At 45.7% G+C, this 22,036-nt stretch overlaps 2 protein-coding genes and 2 long non-coding RNA genes across 4 annotated transcripts in view; 3 read left to right on the forward strand and 1 right to left on the reverse strand.

Moving 5' to 3' along the window:
• Positions 1-4,634, forward strand: part of LOC121170435 — a 70,394-nt gene extending 65,760 nt beyond the window's left edge. The window contains exon 7 of the long non-coding RNA XR_005885957.1: positions 4,623-4,634. This is a non-coding gene — a long non-coding RNA (uncharacterized LOC121170435). The remainder of the gene's footprint in view (positions 1-4,622) is intronic.
• On the forward strand, positions 1,597-3,738 carry LOC121170434 (C-C motif chemokine 3-like). The gene is made up of 3 exons (XM_041001626.1): positions 1,597-2,103; positions 2,939-3,053; positions 3,411-3,738. Exons 1-3 carry the CDS (start codon positions 2,028-2,030, stop codon positions 3,499-3,501), a joined length of 282 nt encoding a protein of 93 aa, XP_040857560.1. The 5' UTR covers positions 1,597-2,027; the 3' UTR covers positions 3,502-3,738.
• A 1,716-nt stretch (positions 4,635-6,350) lies between the features above and the next one.
• Positions 6,351-21,312, forward strand: LOC121169763. The gene is made up of 3 exons (XR_005885914.1): positions 6,351-6,590; positions 14,930-15,053; positions 20,019-21,312. It is a non-coding gene; the product is annotated as an uncharacterized LOC121169763 (long non-coding RNA).
• LOC121169762 (C-C motif chemokine 3-like) lies at positions 18,678-20,165 on the reverse strand. Its single transcript, XM_041000441.1, has 3 exons — positions 20,082-20,165; positions 19,436-19,550; positions 18,678-19,136 (listed from the first exon to the last, which is right to left on the reverse strand). Exons 1-3 carry the CDS (start codon positions 20,155-20,157, stop codon positions 19,046-19,048), a joined length of 282 nt encoding a protein of 93 aa, XP_040856375.1. The 5' UTR covers positions 20,158-20,165; the 3' UTR covers positions 18,678-19,045.
• Positions 21,313-22,036: the final 724 nt, after the last annotated feature.

Genomic DNA, 22,036 nt, shown 5'->3' on the forward strand with positions numbered 1-22,036 from the left:
TGTGCCATGCCAAACGCCCAGAATCTTAACTAGCCTGTTTGATTCAAACCCAAATGGACAGAATGGAATAGAGGAAGCAACGGTCACAGAAATGATAAGAATCTGTGACTTATCAAATAGTCACAGATCCTACAATACAGCATCACTGCTAGGTTCAACACTGGGTTATAGACTATAGATTGTAGGAAGCAGCGCTGAAACAAGCCCAGGAAAAGACTGCCCTCAAAAGAAAGCAAGGCAATAGTTAAAGGTTTGGCTAATGGAGTTTTTGCCTTTAAACAAAAACATTTGCTCCAGTTATACTTCAAGAGTCATGAAACTGCTAAAGAGGAGTAAGTGCTACAGAAAAACTGTCTCCCTCATTTGCCCTGCTGCCTACCTCTGGGTGCCAGCTGCTCCCAGATTCTGTCTCTTGTCACAGTCCCAGCTGGGTCTCCATTGTCTACCAAGCTGCCAGATACTGAATCAGTTCTACTGTTTTCTGCATGCAATACATTTTTACTATCATCATGTACAACTTTTGAGGGTAGTTGTTAGTTCACTTCTTACAGTGCATAAAAAGAAATCAAATTATATCACTAGCAATGTTGGGTTTTTTTTTTTTCTCTTCCTATGAGATCCTTCCATTGCTTGTGGACAAGATGGTAAAGATGGGGACCCTTGGATAGTACCAACATGTGACTGTGGAGTGATAAAGCCCCAAAGAGGCCCGACAGAGCCATGGGGAAAGAGAAGTTCTGTGTCCTTTTAACAGTCTTGTTATTTGGAAGGCAGAGAACCCACTGGTTCATTTCCAAATGCCTGCAACCATCGAGGTTGGGCCAGGCCAAAGTTAGGAGCCTAGAATTCAATCTGAGTCTTCTACATGGGAGGCAAGCATGCCAGTACTTGGACAATCACCTGTTACTTCAAAGATGCACATTAGCAGGAAGCCGGAATTGGAAACAGAGCCAGAACTGTCACTCAGGCACAGTGATATGGAATGCAGACATCCCCAGGGGGTGTCTTAACTCCTGTCCAAATGCAGACCCCAAGGTGTGTCCTTGATGGCATTGTTGAGTTGCCAAACAACAACAACAACAACAATAAAACACCTGAAAATACCCGCCTTTACAACAAGGAAGCAAGAAATGTCCCAGGATGGATTTCTTTTTATTGTTGGAAGCCTTTTTTTCTTTTCTTTCTTTTTTTTTTAAACTGGGGCTAGGCTGGGCCAAAGCCATGAACCAGGAACCAGGAACTTCTTCTGGGTCTTCTAGGTATCCCATGTGGGTGCAGGGGCCCAAACACTTGGACCATTTTCTGCTCCTTTCCCAGACCACTAGTAGGGAGCTGGATGGGAAGTAGAACAGCCAGGACTGGAAAGAACTCATGATATGCCGCTACCACAGGAGATGGCTTTACCTGCAACAATACTGCACTGACCTTAGGACTTCCTTTTTAAATGCCTTTATTTTCTTGGCTTTTAGATGTGTTTGCTTGTTTGTTTACTTACTTATTTGAGGTGTCTGTAAAGGTCAGAAAGTGATCAAAGAGTGACACCCAATTCAGGCTTGGCATTCATATCGGCTCCTCAATTAGCAGCTCACCCAGTGACTGGCATAGAGTAGGGTACAATCTATGTTTCTCAAGACTTTAGCATTGCCACTAGGGCACAGTGAGGCCACTGGGACAGCTGGACAGGGTACCAGATAACCAGTCCATGGGTGAGAAACCTATCTGCTGATCAATTCTCGTTAGAAGGCTTTGGCTCACACCACCATCTCACCTTCTCTCGCTGGGGAAACCAAGTGACATATTAAGCCGTCCTGGCGAGTGGCTGGACCCTTCTGGCAACCCAAAGCTCTGCTGTGTGTACAGTGTATGGCAGGACACCAACACCATGATGGTAACCTGCCCCCACCTTCCTCCCCCCAACCCCTGATGCCCAAGGCTGTCTATAAAGAGAAGAGACGGGGCAGACCCCAGGAGGAGGCAGCAGCTCTCCCTCGGCCATAGCCAGAGCACATACCCACCTATCCAGCTTCATGGAGATCTCCACAGCTGTCCTTGCTGTCCTGTTCCTCATGGGGACCCTCTGCTCCCAGACCTGCCCTGCCTATCGTGAGTGCTTCTCGTTCATGCGTCCCCACTCTCTGGCCTTGGGTAGGAGTACCTTAACCAGGTGCCTGAGACCCTCCAAGGAGAGAGCTCCAGAAGGCTCTCAGGGACTCCTCCATGAGAAGTTCTGAGGGGCACTGGCCACTTTATTCTTGCCTTCTAGGAGACGGGGCTAAGGGCAGAGTGGAGTTCAGTCCCATTTTAGGGATGAGAAAATGGAGACTCAGCTGGGATTTGGACAAGAGGTAGGATCTTGGTCCAAACAATTGTCAGTGGTATGACCTTGTCTCTCATGAAGTCTCCAAGGGGAGAGAGAGTAAGAAGTGGTCTATTGAGAAAACTGAATTCCCTATAGAGAGACCTAGAGGGTATATGCTTGCAATGAAGGAATCTCAACTGAACTTGAACTGTGGTTATGCAGCAAGGTGGAGGAATCCACTATGGGGGGAGGGGTGGGGGGAATCCCCAGTGCCTATAAAACTGTATCACATAATACAATGTTAATAACAATTAAAAAAAGAGAGACCTAGAGACCCCCAAACCCAAATAAACAAAAGAATAACTTACAAAAACAGCAAGGTGTGAGGAAAAGAAGAGGCCAGCTTACTCCCGGGCCTTTTGTCACCGTCCCCGCCCTGTCCCCACTGCGAGCGGTGTGAGGAAAAGAAGAGGCCAGCTTACTCCCGGGCCTTTTGTCACCGTCCCCGCCCTGTCCCCACTGCGAGCTCTCCTGTGCTGTTCTAGTTCTTCCTGACCCTCGACAGTGGGTAGCCGGAACTGCAGGACTGGCTTCTCTTCCCGACAGTGACCGGGAACCTTTCTGTCTTGCCTCTCCTAGGTGGTGCCAACACCCCGACTGCCTGCTGCTTCCTGTACGTCTCCCGGCAGATTCCACGCAAGCTTGTGAATGACTACTATGAGACTAGCAGCCAGTGCTCCAAGCCTGGCATCATGTAAGGGCCAGTTCCCTGGTCACCCCTGGGGAGGAGGCTGGACATTGTGAAAGGAGGCCCTTTCAGGGAAGTCAGCTCTCTGAGGTTTGCCAGGGTACAAGTCTCTGGGGGCAGAAGGGAAGGGGTGCTGGTAGTGCTTCCTGACGTGGTTTGGAGCCTGTAGAGAGTCTCTCAGGGCTTTTTGAGGGACTCCTCCCCCAGACACCCAGGGAACGTCTGTGGGCCCCAAGATCAAGAAGAAATGCAAGGAGCATGTAGCCCTTGGCCCTGAACCAGCTGGAGTGGAAAAGAACAGCAGGGCTGTGGGTCTACGCTGCTGGCTTCCTCTGTGTGTGATCTTTCTATCCTCCTCCACAGCTTCCAGACCAAGAGAGGCCGCCAGGTCTGTGCTGACCCCAGTGAGACCTGGGTCCAGGAGTACATCACAGAACTGGAGATGAATGCCTGAATGGCCAGAGCTGCTAGCAGGCTGGATCCTGTCCCCTCAGGCCCAACCATACCCTGGGGCTGTCCTGAAGTTTCAGTTTCTGTGCTGTATTTAGTGTTTTCACTCCTGGCCATTGCTGAATGGTGGTATGCAGGACAAGTGTTCTGTGGCGTCCCATGACATCCTCTGGCTTCTCCCTCCCTCCAACTCTTCTTGCTTTCACTATGTTCACTCTTCGCAGGAACTGTCCCAGGGACATCAAAGACAAATGCTTACTGGATGCTTTTGTCCAGCTCCAAGTCTAATTATTAAAGGTATGTGTACAAAAGACAAACCAGCATTTCATTTGTGATGTGTCTGTTAATTTTGTGTTCCTTAGTAATCAGAATCATAGATGGATAGGGAGAGTAAAAGGAAGGTAGGGAAATCTGAACAGAGGTAGAAACCACACAGTACTGTCTGGGAAATTGTTCTGGTTAAGTGAATGCCACGATGATGCCGACTTTTGTGCACAAGTTGGAGGGAGTTCTTCAGTGAAATCTTCCTCAGAATGGATGGCTTGTGGCTGTTGAGGGCTTTCCAAGGGCTGTCTGCGATGGGTGATAAGCCCCTTTTTATAAGGGATGTACACTCCCAGGTTGGACATCACATGCGTTCAGGGTACCCAATTAAACTTATGTTTTCAGCTATGCTGTGCCAACCTAGTGACACCCTAGCAGACGCCATCCACCTTCTAATAAGGACTCCCTGTGTGGCAGGTGGCTAAGAGCTTTACTCAGGTAGATCCTCTGTCATTCTCCACTCTGTTTTAGGGAAAATGTTCTCCATGGCCATCTTTAAGGTGAGGCTTAGGAGTTGAGTTACTGAATAAACACAGAGTAAATTTGTAGGGTGAGTATATCCCATGCAGTATTTGGAACATACTTATACAACAAATTACTCATTGGCTATCTGAAACCTGATATCCTTGGGTATCCCATGTTGCATCTGGAAGCTTTGCTTACCACGAGTGTCTCTTACGGAGGTGTTTATTTGCTGTCAGGGATGGAGCATCCAGTGAGCTGAGCTTTTCAACATCAAACTTACATCAGAATCATGTGGAGGAAGTTTTATAACTTCAGTGCCAGGGTTCTCCCTCGAAGATTTATTTATTTATTTATTTAGTAAAGTCAGATTACAGAGAGAAGGAGATACAGAGAGAAAGATCTTCTGTCCGCTGGTTCACTCTCCAAGCGGCCACAATGGCAAGAGCTGAGCTGAGGAGCCAGGAACTTCTTCCCTATCTCCCATGCAACTGCAGGGTCCAACTTTGGACCATCCTCTACTGCTTTCCCAGGCCACAGGAAGGGAGCTGGAGGGGAGGTGGGACAGCTGGTACAGAACCCAATGCCCATATGGAATCCTGGTGCATGCAAGGCAAGGACTTTAGCCACTAGGCTAGGTATGCCTATTTGAAAGAGAAGAGTTACAGAGAGAAGGAGAGATAAAGGGGGAGGTCTTCCATCTCATGGTTCACTCCACAGATGGCCACAATTGCTGGGGTTGAGCTGGCCTGAAGCCAGGAGCCAGAAGATCCTACATTGAAGCAAGGCCACAAGCACTATGGCCATCTTCTGCTGCTTTCCCAGACCATTAGCAGGGAGCTGGATCAGAAGCAGAACAGTCAAGACTGGGACCAATGCCCATGGCAGGAGCCAAGAGCTTCTTCCAGGTTTCCCATGTGGGGGAAAGGGCCTAAGGAATTGAGCCAGCCTCCACTGATTTCCCAGGCCATAAGTAAGGAGTTGGATGGCAAGTAGAGCAGCGAGGACATGAACTGGTGCCTATATGGGATGCCAGCACCACAGGTAGAAGCTAAGCTTACATGCCACAATGCTGCCCCTCCCCCCAAGTTACAAATTTAAAATTTTTCGAAGATTTACTTATTTTTATTGGAAATGAATATCAGATTTATGGAGAGAAGGAGAGACAGAGAGAAAGATCTTCCATTTGTTGGTTCCCTCCCCAAATGGCCATATAGACCAGAGCTTAGCTGATCTGAACCCAGGAGCTTCTTCCAGGTCTCCCACAGTGGTGCAGGGTCCCAAGACTTTGGGCCGTCCTCTACTACCTTCCCAGGCCACAAGCAGGGAGCTGGATGGGAAGTGGAGCAGCCAGGACACCAACAGTGCCCATACTGAGATTCTGACAATGCTTGCAAAGTGAGGATTTAACCACTGAACCATCACACTCTTCCCACTTCCCCCTCCACCAAGTTGAAAATTTAATTTGCCTTAGGTGCGGTCTAAGTTGTTGTAAAACAACTTAGTGGGCACCAATAGTTGTAAAAAGCCCCAGGTGATGCGAATGTGGTGTCAAGCATTGATCCCAACCACTGGCAGGTGTTTGGGGCCAGCTTTGGGAGTTAGGATCTTCAAAGGCTTCCCACCTAGTTGTTTTTTGTAAACTTCACTGGTTAATCCGAAGCACACATTCTGTCGACTGAGTTCTGGATTTCTCTACAACACAGTGTGGGGAGCTCTAATAATAATAATCCCTTGTACCACACACACTTCCACATTGCCCTCTGCTGGAAAATGATGTTAATACACTGGATATCCCCGTGAGGCTCACTGCCCCTGATGTGTCCCAGCTGCCCTCTCATACAGAACATGGTTGCTGAAGTGCAGTAGTTAATTTCTGCATCACTTGATCGGGTGAAGGCACGAACGGAGAGTAACAAAACATGATTCCTGTGTGTGGCTTTGCAGTGTTTCTGGAAGAGGCTACCCTTTGGGTCAGAAGATTGAGTCAAGAGCTGCCCTTGAGGCACAGGTGGACATGGTCGCACTCATGGAGCACTTGATTGGCCAAACAGGCAGAGGAAGGGCAAGCTCTGAGTGTGAGCAGGGACGGCCGTCTCCTGTCGTGCAACATCGGTGTTCCGGTGCTCAAGCCTGGGGATTCATGTGGGACCTGGACTGTCCCCCACCCACTCTCCACCTCACTTCCATTCTGGACTTACAATAAGGCTGACACCACCAGCCCCTCCGGTTTACAGGATTTTGAACTTTACTGGGTCTTTAGTTTGCAGATGGCAGATCCTGTAGCTTCTTGGCCTCCATAATTGGGTAAGTGAATTCCCTTGCTAACTCTGTGCATGTGTGAGAGATAGAACCCACAAGTTAGAGAGAGCAAGAGGCTATTGGTTCTCTCTCTGGAGACCCCTGAGTAAAGCCTTAATTTTAGCAACCAGACATGGAAAAGAAGGGGTCTGAGGACAGTGGTCAGGAGGCTTTTGAAGCACCTGAGTGCCCTGCCTGGTCACTTCCTTATTTGTGGTTGTACTCCCGTGAGTGTGAACTGGAGGACTCTGCCTTCCATCTCCTGCACACTCCACGTGACTGGACTGTGACTTGCAGGCAGGAAGTGGCCCTCATGGACCTTTGTTTCCCTCTTTTGCTATCAGATGAGTCACTTCTGCAGTAGTTCGCCTTTCTTGAAGGGCCTTACTGACTGACGCTTGACGATAACTCAGCAATATCCTGATTTCATTTTTTTTTTTTTTGTGAAACCTTGGTAGGAAATCTTCAGAATATTTAACAGATCATGATGGCAACCAGCATTTTACTAACCAGTGATGTCTCATGGCCTCAGCTCCTGCCCCCTGCAAATTCTACTTTTGGGGTCAATTGTAACACTACAATTTGTATTAGGAGTATTTTAGTCATAGGATCAGAAAAACTGACTCAGTCTGGTCTAAACCATAACAGGAACTTGTTAACTCATGTTACTGACACTTCATGAAGTAGCATCAGCTTCAGACAAGACTTGATCCAGTGGACCTAAAGTACCAGCAGTTTGAAAGTTTCATGATAGGATTTGTAGGCCGAGAACTTGTAAAGAAATATTGGATTGAGAAGAGAATAAGCCAGGAGCCTGGGGTTCACTGTTGCTGGAACAGCTTAGCTTAGGAACCAAACCCTTACCTCAGAAGTCAGCAAACAGCCTGTGCACCAAAAGTGACCTGCCTGTTTTTGTGAGGCCTTTAAACTACTAAGTGTATACATGTTGGAATGATTGAAAAGAAGAAAACTGCATGAAATTCCAACTTCAGTATCCATTAAAAAAAAAGTTTTACTGGAACAAAGGCAAGCTGTATTTAGTTAGTTGATGGCTCTTTTTACCCACAGTGGCCGAGGGATAAATTGTGGCAGACTCACCCACAAACCTACAACAGGTGCTACTTGAATCTTTACTGAGCAATTGGCCAAGCCCTGCCTTAAACCCACTTTTGAGAGTAGGGAAAAGAAGTCATTAATTGATTTGAATTAATGTCTTCAACAAGAAATGCCTGGTTTCAAAACCACAAACTGGGGCCCGGCGCGATGGCGCAGTGGTTAAGGTCCTTGCCTTGCACTCCCCGGGATCCCATATGGGCGCCGGTTCTATCCCGGCAACCCCGCTTCCCTTCCAGCTCCCTGCCTGTGGCCTGGGAAAGCAGTTGAGACGGCCCAAAGCTTTGGGACCCTGCACCCGCATGGGAGACCCGGAAGAGGCTTCTGGCTTCAGATAGGCATAGCATCGGCCGTTGCGCTCACTTGGGGAGTGAATCATTGGACGGAAGATCTTCCTCTCTGTTTCTCCTCTCTGTATATCTGCCTTTCCAATAAAAAAATAATAATAAAAATAAATCTTTAAAAATAAACAAAACCACAAACTGTCAGAGGGGACGTTTCTTCAAAGGATTGCTTAAGGACAAAAGGAAAAATCTGAAGGCCAAATAGTGTGTCTAACTTTTTTCTGTCCTTAAGTGTGAAGAGCCTAATGGCTTTTCTCTGGCTTGTATCACACTACATATTTCTACTCTGAACTGCAGGTTCAATGTAGAGTGATAAGAAGATACTTGTAAGTGCAAGTATCTTAGAGATTTTCCTTCTTCAAAATGCTACTACACTTAACAGGATGAAAACAGGCTTTTTTTCCATCTATATTTTCCTAGATTACTTTATTGGGTATAAAAGGATTTGGATTGGGATATGCTTTCTTGGCATACAAAGGCTACTTCCCAAATGTGAAGCTAAATTGCCATTAGGACTGCATATTCTAAACCAAGTCTCCAAAAGCTAAGACCGAATCATCCTTCTAGGACATTCTAGACCTAGAAATAGGAAGGAGTGTGGCCAGTCTGACGGTGTCCATCTTTGTGGGGGAGAGGTCATCCCTTTCAGTTCCTTCTGAAGTCCCATAAAGCAGTCTCACCATGGTGACCTATGAAAGTTGGAGTACTCACCAGCATGATTACTTACGTTCTGGTCAGATGGCTGTTTGCACGGTGCATGTGTTTCACCTGAGCCAAAGCGAAAAAGAGAAAACGGGAGGTAGTAAAGACAGAGTGAGTGCGGCTGAGCTTTCCCCTGGAAAGCTGGGGGAGGGAGCCGAGACTGAGCCTTCTTCCCAGGGTCACTCCACAAAGCTGGGAAGATTCCATGTCCCTCTTTGGGGAGGAAGCAGTGTACACTGATTGAACCGCAGTGATTATGGTTGTTAGGATCTTATTTGGAAGATAAACAGAGATCTTCTATTTGATGATTTACTCCTTACATGCCTGTAACATCCAGCGCTGAGCCAGTGTGAAAACAGGAATGGGGAACTCGGTGCAGGTGGCAGGGACTCAACTTTCTGATTCACCCTGCCTTTCCAGGGTGCTCATTAGCAGGAAACTGGAATCAGGAGTGGGGGCAGGGCTCAGAGCAGGCACTGTGCAATGGAGCCAGGTCCTGCAAGAGCTCGCCCTTCCTCCCATGCCTTCTCTCTCTCCATCACTCTTCCCCTCCCTCCCTCTCTCTCCTTCTCTGCTCTGCTTCTTCCACCCCATTCCCTCTTCCTGACTTTCAAATAAGTTAAACTGATCAGTTAATTTAAAAAGAAGGAGAGGTCTCAGAACCAAACTAAAACCTTGGTGCACTCCATCTCTCCTGAACTCATTCTAAGTAGGGGATAAGTCTTATCAAATCTGAGATTGGAACTGAAGATTGTAATAACTGAATGCCATCAGAAAGTGATGGCTCTACCCAAGACCTTAAAGTGGAACCAATGATAGGAGGAAAGTTAAGCATTTTCTGTTTATCAAGATCAGAATAAATGAGGATTAGACCCACATAACAAACCCTGAATGGATTAGCAAATTCTTTCCACTTGCATAAAATCTGGTGCCACATTTATCACATCAAAATCTTCTGTGGGCTTAAGTGAAGCTTTCTGAGCCCCACCCAGGAGTTGAGTCTATGGTTCTGGGTGGGACTCGGGCATCTGCTGTGTTAGTGAGCTCTCAGAGTATGTTGATGTTGCTACTGTTAGTGACACTTCCAGGAGAACTGGTCCCTGGGGTGGGGGTGGGAGGGAATTGAAATTAAGACTATTCCCCGTCTCATAGCTACAGTCGCTGGAATAAGAAAGAAGACAGAGAAGATATAATGCTTTCAACTGTTCCGGTTTGTTTCACATTTGCTTACAGTCTGTTAGCCAGAATTAGTTGCACGAACCCAACAAAACCACAAAATAAGGCAACATACAGACTATTCAGTGAGCACCACCATCTCTGCCACTTACCAACGGTTTACCAATGAAAGAGACCCAACCCAGGCAGGCAGACAGGCTTGTACTCAGATGCCTTTGCTTTGGCCTTCCCCTGCTTTCTGTTTGAGGTCAGTTTAGTGTTTAGTATTCATCTAACACATCTAGCAGTCGTGCACTGCTCAAGAGCTAAACCCTAGGTCTACTGGAAGCATTTTAAATATTGCTAGCCAATCGTGTGTAAGTCATCAGATGTCGGGGGTTCGTGGAAGAAAAAGAATGAGATTCTGGCTCTTAGTTGGGCTAGGGATATCTGACGATTCGCCTGTCTTGTCACAAGGGTTTTCTCACAGTGTTAGGAAGGGAGGGAATACCTCAGAATGGGGAGGTGTATACAATGGTGCATGGGGCAGCTCTGTGTTCAGATGTATGTGGGGGTGGCTGGATGGTGCAAAGGAGAGAATCATGCCCCTTGGGGGCTTTCTGCCTTAAGCTCTTGACACAGTGGGTCACAGGACAGCCATACACATTCCTAAGGTTCTCTGAGCCAGACTGAAATCTAGAGCACTTGAATGAGGTCCATCCTACTCATGAAGGGATCCAGGTCTTGAATAAGTAATTTCAAACTATGTGGAGGAGCACATTTTGTAATTGCAAGTGGGTTGTGGGAGGATAAGAGAACAAACAAAACCAACATGGAGACAGATTTGGAGTAAGCCTTCAACTCTTAATATCTTTTGAATTGAAATGCCAGATACTCACATGAAAGTCAATGGACAGAGTAGAACATCTAAAACGGAGACCTGCATGATTTAAAATTCCTATTTGCGGGGCCTGGTGCAATAGCCTAGTGGCTACAGTCCTTGCCTTGCTTGTGCCGAGATCCTATGTGGGCGCCTGTTCGCTTCCCAGCTGCCTTACTTCCCATCCAACTCCCTGCTTGTGGCCTGGGAGGGCAGTGGAGGATGGCCCAAAGCTTTGGGACCCTGCACCCATGCCTGAGAGACCCAGAGGAGCTGTCCTTGCTACGAATCTGCTCAGCTTGAGCTATTGCAGCCACTTGGAGTGAACCAGCAAATGGCAGATCTTTCTGTCTCTCCTGTTCTCTGTAAATCTGAGTTTTCAATACAAATAAATAAATCTTTTTTTAAAATTCCTGTTTGCCACAAGAAAGTGTGCTTAATAGGTTGGGGTACATCAAATTGCATTCCTGTGTTTATATAAATAGATACCTCTTTTACCAAAGCAAAATATTATTACATGCACTTTCATAATATGTGATCCTACAGATATTTGAGTGGCTAAGATACATGTATGTAACGTACACTTTAGGTACCTTTACATTAGTAACTTACAAACCTTTGTCTCAGTATATCTACATCTGCTTGATTCTTTACAGTCATTTCATATTTATTAGATGGCTATACTGTGATGTTCGAAATCTTTTTTTTTTTTTGGAATTCATTTATTTTTGTCAGAAAGGTGGATCTACAGTGAGAAGGAGAGATAGCAAGAATGATCTTCCACCACTGGTTCACTCTCTAAATGGCTGCAATAGCCAGAGTGGAGCTATTCCAAAGCCAGGAATCAGGAAGAAGCCTCTTCTGGGTCTCCCACACGGGTGCAGGGTCCCAAGGCTTTGGGCCGTCCTCTGCTGCTTCCCCAGGCCACAGGCAGGGAGCTGGATGGGAAGTGGAGCAGCCAGGACACGAACTGTGTCCATATGGGATCCTGGCACTTAGCCGATTGAACCATTGTTCTGGGCCCTAAAATGTTCTCTTAAAGAATTTATTTTTATTTATTTATTTATTTATTTGTAAACAGAGCTGCCAAGAGTAGCCGTGTGCCTGTACTTGTAAGTCTTTAGATATTGTTTTCTCAAAATAGTTTCCTGTAAGTAGATTGAAGAATGTGTAAATATACAAGTTTGCTAGAAACTATGGCTCTGCTTTCAAAAACTCCAACTACCAAAATTCTACTTTTTGATACTAAAAATATAGATTGCTTAAAACAAATAGAGCTTATCAAAGAATTAGTACATTTATTTCTTACAAGTATGTTCATTTCTCCATCTTGTATTCTACAACAGAATCCTGGCTCAGCCTAGCTTTTTTACGCTTAAAAGTTTAACATGGGTCAGGGATCAGTAGTCTTTTCCTGTGAAGGATGAGACAGCAAATATGTTTGGCTTTGTGAGGCACATAAGTTCTGTTGTCGTCATTCACTTCTACACAGTGGAAGACAAGGACATGGACAACATGGCAATGAAAGGGCTGGATTGTGTTTTTAATTAAGCTTTATTGACAAAAATAGGCAGTGTGTTGGCTAAGTTCTGAGGAACACAGCTTGCTACTCCTGATTTGGGTAATCAATCTGATAAGTTATTTGGCCACCACAACAGAAGTTTTGTTGCATAGACTGCCTGATTGTCTTTTTGTTCCCCAAATTGCTATTAATTTAGTGGAGCATGGATTCTGTAGAGATAATATGTAGATAAATATATCTATTATCATAAACATCTCATTTAAAGACAACAGTTATAGGGCTGTTGCTGTGGTACGGTGGTTTAAGTTACCACCTGCAGTGCCAGTATCCCATGGAGATATGAGTGAAAGTCCAGGATGCTCCACTTTTGGTACAGTTCCTTGTTAATGTGCCTGGGAAGCAGAGGATGGCCCAATCCTCTGCATTTGGGAGTCCTGATTGGAGCTTCAGGCTCCTGGCTTCAGCCTGGCCAAGCTCCCAGCTGCTGTGGCCGTTTAAGAAGTGTACCAGTAGATGGAAGAGCTGTCTCTTGCTCCTCTCTCTCCCTCTCTCTCTCCTCTCTCTATACCTTTAAAATATATAAATAAATCTTTTAAAGAAATGGTTATGCTGGCTTTATGGTACAGCAGATTGTAAACTGCCACTTGGCATGCTCATGTTCCATATCAGAGTGTCAGTCAAGGCACAGCTACTCCACTTCCAATCCAGCTTCCTGCTAATGTGAGTGAGAACCAGCAGGTGATACCAACATTCTTGGGCACCTGCTGCTCAAGTGGAAAGCCTGGATGGAGCTCCTGGCACTTTGCTTCCACTTAACCCATCCCTAGCTATTGCAGTGAACCAGCACGTAGAAGATGTTTGTCTCCCATCTGTGTCACTCTGCCTTTCCCATTAATAAGGTAAATAAATATTTTAAATTAAAAAGTGATTAAACCCTTATTGATAAAGTAGTTTTTAATCTTTAGGTGCATGTATATCACCTGGTAGATCTATAAAAAAAAATGTTAAATCCTGGATCCAAATTTAGTAAATTCTATTGTGAGCATTTTAAACAACTGCGCAGGTGGTTTTGGGGTGCTCAAGAAGCCCAGGCACTGGGTTGCATCTCAGTTACATACAGTTAGTTGCATGGCTGGGGGCGTGACCTCCTCCATCAAATGGGGATCTTTGTCGTACTTAAGCTCCTGTTGGAATTATTATGGTTTCTAAGGCAAGGACTAATTCCTTAGGAGGAAATATGTATACAGAATGAGTTTAGCTAGTACAGATACGCTTACACTAGGTGCCCAGTGTTTTTGAGGGCATCACGGTTGTATGAAATACCGCCTTCAGCTCTCAGGAGTATGTAGCCACAGGCATTATTGTCATCTCCTTCCTGTTGACTTGCCCTCTTCAGATTTTCCTATTCTTCCCCTAACCCCCCACCCCATCATTTTTCCAACCAGAGTTCTAAGCTTGTTACAAAATAAAGACAAGAGAATCACCAAAATTTTAAGACTGGCTTACTTTAGAAAAAAAAGCTTTCTCACTGTTTCATACAGCTGAGCACAGAAATGATAAATAACATTCTATAAATATTTTCTGGTTGGGCGGTTTTGAAACAACATCACCTAGCAAAGGCTTAGCAGAACCATTCACACTGAGTAGGTGTCAACCACTGTGTGATGGGAGAGGCTTAGGGCAGCGGGTGTAACTTGTGGTGGGATCCCTTCCAGCAAGTGGTCAAGAACACACAGTCTGTGTTCCAAAAATCAAGCATTCTAAGTCAATGCAAATTCATGTTAAGAAGAGTATTGGAATGTGATTCTTGCACCTAGACCATGGCACAGGGAAGCATGAACCTTCCTGGGGGCTCTGCTCCTTAATCTACCCACAGATATAATCAATTTCTTGATGCTTTAGGGTCATTCAGGGATTCAGTGATGTGTTTGGCACCAGAACATGGAGGGATTGGCACAGACCTGCTGGCTTTAGAAGCAGTGGAAAGACAGACTTACAAAAAGTAAGGAGTCAGCCATATACTTGGTCTCACACTACTCCCACTTCTACATCTTACGGTGCTGATGATCAGATCTATAGACTGGTCTAGGGGAGTATACCCTATGACCTCCTCTCTGTCCTCTGCCTGGGGCAGCTGCTCCCTGGCTGCCTGCAGCCCCCAGGCTGGAAGTCACTCATGTGTCCTGCCACCAGATACAATCTCCGGGCTCTGAGCTCCCTATCCACCTGCTGGTACCCTTGCAGGTTGCTGCCTGCTTTGAGTCCTGCCAGCTCTGTCCCTACACAGCTTACTTCTCCCCAGTGTGGGCAGGAGCACCAGCCCTTCCCTGTAATTGGCTAATGGTTTTATAAAAGTGATCTATTATGTTGCCATGCACTGCTGGGGGCAATAGGAAAAGCAGCAGATGCCTGGGGACAGCCCTGAGGGAGGGGGCAGCATGAGCAGAAGTCACTTTTCACTGGGATAAGTGAGCCAGCTCTCATGCCCAACAGTAATTAGAGGTAGCACCATCCGGGAGTCAGATAGAGGGTCGGAACAGGAAGGAGATAGGGAGTTCTCATAGCACCAGATTTTCTGCTCTGTATTTTCTGTGTTAATCTTAGCTTTGGTCTCTATTTCCCTCTGCAGGAATTGGCACTCCTTGAACAGTCTGCCTCCTGTTCCAGTGTTATTGGGTAAACTTAAAACAGTCCCAGAAGAGATTCTTGAGCAAGAGACCATCTCTGTAAATCACCTGGGAGGTGGAAATAAGGTTAGTTTATTACTCTGCTGACCACCCAGAAGCAGCTGTGACTGGAATCTGCCTATCATTGGAAACTTATTCACTTGTCACTTTTCTCAAATAGGACAAAGACTAGAAACCAAAAACTCTTTTAGAAGCAAAAGCCCATCATTGAGTGATAAATGCTTAGATTGTTTCTGATTCGTGGTTGCTGTGAGAGTGCTGCAGTGAACATGGGGTCCAGAAGTCTTCCTTGAGCATCTGGGAAACCTCCTGGGGAATTTTCTGTATCACCTGGGCATCTCTTCCCATCACCTCTAGTACAGGCAAGAGAGTTGGGGGAACCATGGCAGCAGGCAGCTGGAGGCCCAGGAACTTGGGGTCCTCACAGAGAGCAGAGAGGGTGCAAGAGTTGGGATGACAAGAGACCAGGCTTGGGCACTTGCTGTTGCCTGCTTCCTTCTGGGGTTGGAGTTAGCTCCCTTTCCCTTAGTAGATAACTCTTGTGCCACAGAGAGGTGGACATTTGGGATGGTGGAAGAGGAAAATCTTAAGCACTGTAGCATCTTGCTGATTTGTTGCAGGACAGGGGTCTCTTGGGTAACCGCAGGCATCAGGATGTTTGTAAGTTCAAGGGCTCTCTTGATTTGGGGCTGTGCACTGTGGTTTCCACAGTGAGAGGAGGTGAGGTAGTGGTGTCATCCCAGAACCACACTGAGCTGGGTTCATCTTATTAGAACTCTGTAGTCATAGTTTCCCCTGACAGAGCAGGAATTTCTATGCCATTCACGGTTGTCTCCACCACACAAATGTGCCTATGCAGTGATGCTGCAAGACTTGAACAGAGCAACCCACCTTAGAACACACACAGGTGGACAGAGCTGTGTGAAGGAGACCTGGACTCCAGAAGAGATTTGAAACATCTCATTCAAGGGCCCCAGGATGCAGCTGTCTTGGTGCCTTTGCTGTTGGTAATGACACAAGGCTACAATTTGAGTAGAAAGGAAAGAAAGTTACTTTGGCTCCTGATTTTTTTGTTCAGCAGTTGAAAAGCCATAACTGATGCCGGTCTCCTTCCTGGCAGACTCTGGGATAGTTCAGGGCCAAGAAAGGGAAGCTGTGTGTTCTGGTCACTCTCCCTGTCCTTACAAAGTCACTGGTGTTCGGCAATAAGGGCCACACCCAGATCACATCTAATCCTAACTACCCTACCCACAACTACCACAGCTCTGTCTTCTTAATAACACCTCCCAACAGAACCTTTGTGTTGATGAGGACACACAAGCCACATTATACACTTAGTAAAGGATGTGAAGATGTGTTTGATATGGGTGCCAATGTGCATAGGGGAGTGTTGTTAGCCCTTGATGGAGAAATTCCATGTTTGGGATTCTGCTTTACAAGTAAAGAAATCCAAAAATCAAAGAAAGGTTTATGCATAAGCATATTCAGTCTCCAGCATGTTTTTACAGCAATATAAAATTAAGCCTAAATTAAGTCATTTACAATATGGAAATGATCAGGACAGTTATGTTATTTTCACTTGATTGGCTATTAGGCTGCCTTCATAAACAATATAATGATGAGAAATGCTCATGCTATAATGATCAGTTTTTAAAAATCCGGTAGTGCAAACTGTGTTTGGCACAGTAGTTAAATTGCCACTTGAGACACCTGCATCCCATACCAGGATGAATGGTTGGAGTCTTGACACCTCCGCTTTCAATTCAGCTTCCTGTGAATGTGTGTGCTGGAAAACAGCAGAAACTTGAGCACCAGCCACCCATGTGAGAGACTTAGATAGAGTTCTAGATTCTTGGCTTCAGTGGACACTTGGGGAGTAACCAGTAGACGAGTGAGATAAATTCTCTCTCTGTCCTACCCCCCTGTTTTTCCCAAATCAAAAAAATAATAATAAAATATTTTTTTAAATAACAGCCTAAGATACCAATTGGCTTATTTTAATTTAGACTCATCCAGTTGTGGGGACAAGGTCAGTCCCACATTATCTGTTGTGTGGCTGCTGTTCTAAGGACAGAGAAAGAGAATTGGAGGAGCAAATGTGAAATATATCCTTGTCATCTACCCCTCTGCAAAAGTACCCTAGTGTTGTGTGCATTTATTCTATCTAAACCTCGGGCTGTCAACGTATAACCAACTGAGTCTTTCCCAGTAAGCCTATGGACAGAGTCCCTGCTCTACATAAAGACTGTTTTTATTTTCCTTCTCTTATAATCACCATTTATTTTGTGGAGCCTGGATTCTAGAGAAATAATGTGCAATATGCCTGCTACCACATACAGACAACAGTGGAGAATCCTATTGATTAATTTAGTGAATTTCAGCCATGAACATGCATGTCAAACATCTGATAGTGGTAAAAATATCAATACCAGGGTGGGCTTTAGGAGTAGTGATTAACCTAATAGTTAGGATGCCTGCATCCCCTATCAGAGTGCCTGAGTTCTAGTTAGCCCAGCTCTGCTCCCAAGTTCAGCCTCCTGCTAAGTTCAGCTCTTTGTCACCCTCTTGGGAGACCTGTGTTGGGTTCCAGGCTTCTGAATTTGGCCTGGACCAGCCCTGACTGTGGTGTGCATTTGGAGAGTGAACCAGTGAATGGAAGAGGTGTGTGTGTGTGTATGTGTGTGAAAGAGAGAGAGAGAGAGAGAGAGAGAGAGAGAGAGAGAGAGAGAGAGACATGCTATATCTCCCTCTGGCCTTTAAACAAACAAGGAAGCAAACATCCAAATCAATTTCTAGATCCATTTTAGAGATCCTGACATGAGTAGCCTAATCTGCCATTGCATGTGATTTGGTTATAGATGAATGAAGTTTGGGGAAAGAACTTGGTAGTAGTTAAAAGCAGCATCTACAGTTGAAACAAGTCTAGTCTTGCTTTCATGCTGTAGAATCCTTTTGTTTTACTTGCTGAGTCCTAGTTCACATTTCTACACTATTGCATACAGGATTAATTAGACAATGCATAAAAACGTACTCAGCCTATAAGCCTAAAAGATGTTAGCACTTGTTATTAAGAATGCTTGATTTATTGTAAATGAGCACCACAGAGCACTCTGCCAAATGGTATCCATTCAAGTGGTAAATTTCCCCAGAGCAGGTGCCTGACAATTTGACTCATGAAATATTCATGGTTTCCATGTTCCGCAACTACGCCTCCAGTGTAAAGTGGAGTGACTCTGTGGTCACCCTTTCCCCCATCGCTCCCAATTTGTCTCTGTCTTCCTTTTATTTATTTTTTTTCTGCCTGCTATTCTCTCTTTATTTTGAAGTTTATTTATTTTTATTTGAAAGGAAGAGTTACAGAAAAAGAGAGACAGAAAGATCTTCCTTCTACTGGTTCACTCCAAAATGGGCTGCAATAGCTAGGGCTGAGCCAATCCAAACCCAGGAGCCTGGCGCTTCTTCTGGGTCTCCCACATGGGGTTCAGGGTCCCAAGGACTTGAGCAATCTTTCATTACTTTCTCAGGCACATTAGCAGGGAGCTAGATCAGAAGTGGAGCTGCAAGACTCAAACCAGTGTCCATACTGGAGGATTAACCTATTACACCATGGCACCAACCCCACCTGTTATTCTTCTTAATCAGTAATTCTGATTTGCTAGCAAAACAAGAACAAACTCGACACAAGTTTACTTTTCAAAAGAGCAACTTTATTGCATTACTGGGCTGAACACAGTGGAGATCCAGAGGGTTGACCACCTACTGGCCAGTCTGGTGGCTGTTCAACTGTCACCAATCACAGTGTGAGCAAAGGGGAGGAAGCACAGACCCCAAAGATCCTGGGATCACATGGAGCTGGCAGTCGCAAGCAGTGTGACAAGAAAAATAAATTATAACATTAAATAGTATAAATACATTAATATTTAAATTAGGAGGGGTTCCCTGAGTGTGGCTGTTTGGTAACCACCAGCATGTAAGAGAGGTAGCTGTGGAGGTTGCAGGGCCATTTGTGAGACCTAGGCCACTCCAGGGTCACAGGACTCCCTGCAGCTTCTAGCCTCTCAGGCTTTCTGCTTCAGGTCAGCCATGTATTTCTGGACCCAAGCCTCGTTGGGGTCAGCACACACCTGCCGGCCTTTCTTGGTTAGGAAGCTGTGGAGAGAGAGCGAGGATGTCACACTGAGGGATCTAGCAGGGGGTGCAGGGGGTGCTGGGCGCCCAACCCTCTGTCCCAGCTTCTCTGGAATCCTTTATTATTTCTAGTCTAGACGGTGTCTTCTGCTCCCTCCTCTGTCCTGCCCCTTCATTGTGACTTCCTCACCCTCATTTTGCACCCTCATGCCCTGTGAGGCCATACCACCAGGCTTGGCCTTTCCGTGATTGCCCTGTGGTGCTTCTCTGCCCAGCCCAGCTTCCCCTCCTCCTTAGAGCTGGGCAGAATTGACACTTACATGACACCTGGCTTGGAGCACTGGCTGTTCGTTTCAAAGTAGTCAGTTATGAACTTGTAGTTGATCGGGTGGGAGACGTAGGAGAAGCAGCAGGAGCTTGGGGTGTCGGCACCCACTGTGGAGGAAGGGACAGAGAGGCTGAGTCACAAGAAAAGGCCTGCTGACCTCTGATCCATATAAGGGAGAGGGGGCTGGGAGCCTAGGCCACCAGCAGGCATTTTTACCTATGTCTTTATCTTCATGTTTGCCTGTATTCTCCCTCTGAGCCTTATAGCAATCTATTTACTTGTCTGAAGTTGGGTTTAAGAATACAAGCCTAAATCTTCTCACTCAAGATAGCCAGAGGGTACAACTGCTGGGACCCCTCTGCCTAGGGCTGGCTGATGAATGAATAACCCCACCAGGATGTAGCCAGATCAGGATTCTGTTGCTTGCACATTCCGTTTTCTGTCTGAGCTGAGGGCTGTGACCCATTTCATCCCACCCAGACCTGCAAACCTGGGGACAAGGCAAGCTAAGAAAAGGTCTTGAAGACAAAGACCACAACAGTTTGTGGCCCCTTGTAATAGTTTTCTTTCTCTAGGAGACCACAAAAGACAGATGTGATCTGCTGGTGGCCAGAGACACCACCAGTAAACGGACTCACGTGGTAGAGTGAAGACCTGGGTGCTGAGAGCCATGGCACACAGGATCACAGCGAGGGCAGCCATGGGGATCTTCATGGTGCTCGGCAGACAATGAGGTACAACAAGGTGTGCTCAGGGGTCGGCAGAATGCGGAGGGGATGAGGTGCTTGTGGCTGCCCGTGTCCTTCTGGCATCTGAAGCCATTCCCTCTTCTCTTTATAGGCAGGCCTGGCAGATGGGGAAATGGAATCTGGGGGTGTCGGGGAAATTCTTGAGCATTGCGATGTTGTCATGCCACAAAGTTGCACAACTCAGGGTCTCTGGTGCCCACAAAGGTTCAGGATATCCAAGAATAGCATTTCTGAGCTGTGAGTCTCAGCTCTCAGCTCGTGACTTGCCCTGGCTTCTTGGGGGAAACAGTTTTCCTGCAAGCAGGAGAGGGTTATTTGCCAACTCAGGGCTATTCGTAGCTGGCCGCTTCTCAGAAGAATTGAGCCATGAATGGACTAACTCTGGCATTCTCATTGCTTTCCCCAGAACAGAAATCTGGGTTTCCTCAGCCGTTGTAACCACAGACTCTCCTGTTCTGATGCGAGGACCCGAGGGAAGAAGTCCTGACTGGGAGGAAGCTGAGGTCACAGTCAGTCATCTGTCCATTCATCAAGCAGTCACAGAGTGACCAGGACACTAGGTTAAACACTTAGAGAAACTTTAGATGTAGGCGTTGATCTGTCAAGAACTTACAGATATTCTTAGATAAAGCATTTCTAGGAAAAAATTCAGCAGAAACAACCCAAATAGGGAGGCGTCTTCCAACATAAAGCTTTCTGACTCAGCTGCATTTAGAACTGAGATTTGGGGACCCAGACTGTCCTCTCTCAGGGCTTGTGAAGCCAATTAGATTATATACACTGGTTTGTTGCTTATTAATATCCTTCAAATAAATGAAGTGGCATGAACACACTCATAACTAGACAGTAACCAACAAGATCAAGTATACAGATTGTATGAGATGACTATACCTGCTCATGCATTGCTGAAGGACAGGAACATGCTCTAAAAAAAAAGTGTTGTTAGGCAAATTGGTCATTTGTGCTCACATCCTGGCATGTGCTGACACAAGCTGAAAGAACTCCCGTGTCACCAAACGATGAAGTCAGTGGGACCATCATCCATTTCATCATTGACAGAAACTGTTGTGCAGTAAATGATTCTATTTATACCAAATATGCTTTATAATCCAACCCTAGGCATGAAAAAGAAAAAAAAAAGCATTGGGAATAAATGCCCTAAGGACGTCATGGTGCTTATATTTGTGGGACAGGCTTATGGGTGCTTAATTTCCTTGTTTTATTCTTCCCCATGCTTTTTCTCTTTCTACTTAGACCATTAAAGATTTATTTATTTATTTAAAAGGCAGGGAAATTTCATCCTCTGCATCATTTTCCACTTCTTTCGTAGGCACATTAGCAGTAAGCTGGATTGGAAGTGGAACAGCTGGAAACTGAATCAGCACCCAACAGTGGTAGCTTTATAATCTATGTCACAATGCTGACCCAAGTGTCAAATTTCTCTGAATAATTCTAGCGATTCTATATAATAGTGAAGGCAATATTGCCAGACTTGGAGCTCTTCTTTTTATATTCATTGCAGTATATCTTTTCAGTGATGTCAGACAGAGTTTTTTTGTTTGTTTGCTTTTAATTTATTTATTTGCAAGGCAGGGTTTCAGAGAGAAGGAGAAAAAGAGAAAGACAGAGAATGATCTTTAATTTGCTGGTTCACTTCTCAAATGGCTACAATGGCTAGAACTGGGCCAATCTGAAGCCAGGAGCTTCTTCCAGGTCTCCCACATGGATGCAGGGGAACAAGAACTTGGACATCTTTTTAATTGCTCAGTTTATTAACTGTGAGCGATGAGAAGTAGTTGGCAGCAGGAAGATCAGGCTCCCACAATAACAATAGCAGCAGTAGC

The sequence above is a fragment of the Ochotona curzoniae genome, unplaced genomic scaffold, assembly GCF_017591425.1.
Source record: "Ochotona curzoniae isolate NIBS_2020 unplaced genomic scaffold, NIBS_Ocur_1.0 scaffold_2453, whole genome shotgun sequence".
NCBI lineage: Eukaryota > Metazoa > Chordata > Mammalia > Lagomorpha > Ochotonidae > Ochotona > Ochotona curzoniae.

What these genes read in the sequence shown, in the direction of transcription:
- LOC121170434 (XM_041001626.1), top strand. Translation starts at nt 2,028, where the DNA reads ATGGAGATCTCCACAGCTGTCCTTGCTGTCCTGTTCCTCATGGGGACC. An exon ending in CCAGACCTGCCCTGCCTATC is followed by an intron (nt 2,104 to 2,938) that starts GTGAGTGCTTCT and finishes TGCCTCTCCTAG; the next exon opens with GTGGTGCCAACACCCCGACT. An exon ending in TGCTCCAAGCCTGGCATCAT is followed by an intron (nt 3,054 to 3,410) that starts GTAAGGGCCAGT and finishes CCTCCTCCACAG; the next exon opens with CTTCCAGACCAAGAGAGGCC.
- LOC121169762 (XM_041000441.1), bottom strand. Translation starts at nt 20,157, where the DNA reads ATGAAGATCCCCATGGCTGCCCTCGCTGTGATCCTGTGTGCCATGGCT. An exon ending in CCAGGTCTTCACTCTACCAC is followed by an intron (nt 19,551 to 20,081) that starts GTGAGTCCGTTT and finishes CTTCCTCCACAG; the next exon opens with TGGGTGCCGACACCCCAAGC. An exon ending in TGCTCCAAGCCAGGTGTCAT is followed by an intron (nt 19,137 to 19,435) that starts GTAAGTGTCAAT and finishes CTCTCTCCACAG; the next exon opens with CTTCCTAACCAAGAAAGGCC.